Source organism: Cystoisospora suis, assembly GCF_002600585.1.
Source record: "Cystoisospora suis strain Wien I chromosome Unknown contig_4809, whole genome shotgun sequence".
Classification (NCBI taxonomy): Eukaryota; Apicomplexa; class Conoidasida; order Eucoccidiorida; family Sarcocystidae; genus Cystoisospora; species Cystoisospora suis.
Genome location: NW_027157601.1, coordinates 1 through 1,561, shown reverse-complemented (window position 1 = coordinate 1,561; position 1,561 = coordinate 1). Strand labels below are relative to the sequence as shown.

The 1,561-nt window shown below is 42.5% G+C and overlaps 1 protein-coding gene across 1 annotated transcript in view; it reads right to left on the bottom strand.

Moving 5' to 3' along the window:
- The window catches only part of CSUI_008536 (uncharacterized protein), a gene marked incomplete at both ends in the record, with an annotated part of 2,941 nt that extends 1,837 nt beyond the window's left edge, over positions 1–1,104 (bottom strand). Inside the window, one exon of the mRNA XM_068068665.1 lies at positions 1,057–1,104. Coding sequence (XP_067919359.1) covers positions 1,057–1,104 — 48 coding nt within the window. The remainder of the gene's footprint in view (positions 1–1,056) is intronic.
- Positions 1,105–1,561: the final 457 nt, after the last annotated feature.

The window sequence follows — 1,561 nt, the reverse complement described above, 5'->3', positions numbered from 1 at the left end:
TCAATGGAAGAAAGAAAGAAAGAAAGAGAGACGCGCGCATGCATGCATCTACGCTTGAATGCACGCATGAGTGTTGGGAGAGATAGAGAAGAAAAGCATCAGTTACTCTCTCTTTTTTCTTCTCCTCGGAGAGAAGAACAAGCAGAGTAGAAAGCCAATCTTTTCACGATAGACAACCCCGTAAAGACTCTCGTGAAATCTGCTTCTTTATGTCCTTATCTCTCTAGACGAGGCGACACAGCCGAGAGAACAGAGAGAAGAGAACCGACGGCTCACCCTCACCCCCACCATCGTGTACTTCTCAACCCACAGCTAGAACGAGATCTATAGAAAAGCTTACATGCACACATATACAGATACCTATAGCATCTATATCTATACACGCATGTATAGATATATATATATATATCTATATGTAGAAACCTATTGAAGTCTTCGTCGTGTAGCTGACAAGTAGTAGATAATCTACTGCTAGCAGGAAAGAAAGGAAGAACACACGAGCGATAGTCATACTTTACTCTTCTCTGGAGCAGCTCGTCAACTCGAGGAGGGGCGTCTCTGTGTCTCCTGTGAGAAGATAGTAGAGAGCTAAGCCTCACATTCAATGCAACGAGAAGTGACAGGCCAGCAAGTCTAAGGGAGTGAAGAAAGTTTCACACGACCTAAAGAGAGAAACATGCAGAAGCTGTTTAGTTGCATGCACAAAAAGACTCTACATGGTGCTCTCTACACACTCGATCTATCTCTCTGTTTATGTCTCGATCATCTATTTATCTCAGTGTATATACATGCACCTATCCTCCATGTCTATTCAAGAAACAAGACAATGTCCACCACACACATAAGACCACTGCTTCGAAGCATCTATCTCTTTCTCTTGGGACACCTAGGAGCTCCATATGAATCCCATATAGACAGTTTTTACTTCAAGATGAGGCTCTCTAAGGGGCATTCGCAGCATGTACATTTTCTGCCAGTTCTTATTGTCTCCTCTTCTTATCTCCAGACAGATGAAAGCGTTGTAGGTATCTCCTCGGCAGTTCTCTAGGGCCTTACAGTAGGTTCATCGAAGACCGCGAGAGTTGCCGCCTTCACAGCTACTAATCTGCCCTCATGTCGCAACGCAACAAAGAGAGAAAGAAAAGAAACAACGAGTGAAACGCCTATCACAAGAAGAAGACGAAGAAGCACAGTCGTTAATATGAAAAGAGAGTCCTAGATATTCGCCGATTAGAGGAAGCTCGTCAGCATATTTCTTCTCATTCGAGATATAGTGTATACACAGGTCTGCAGATGCATATATGTCCCCTATGGATCTATACAGCCATCACTCCATGTCGGTAAGATACGTACATATATAGATACATATATATAGTGTACGTATATATATGTATATACATACAGTTATGTGGACTAGATATATACAATTGTGAATGTGTGTCCTTGTGTGCGGCCAGGTGTTATGTAAGATCCAGGATAGAAGGAAGAAAGGTGGATGATGCAAACCAAGAAGAAGAAGAAGAAACAAGAGAAGTCGAGGAGGAAGACCTTTAGAAACATC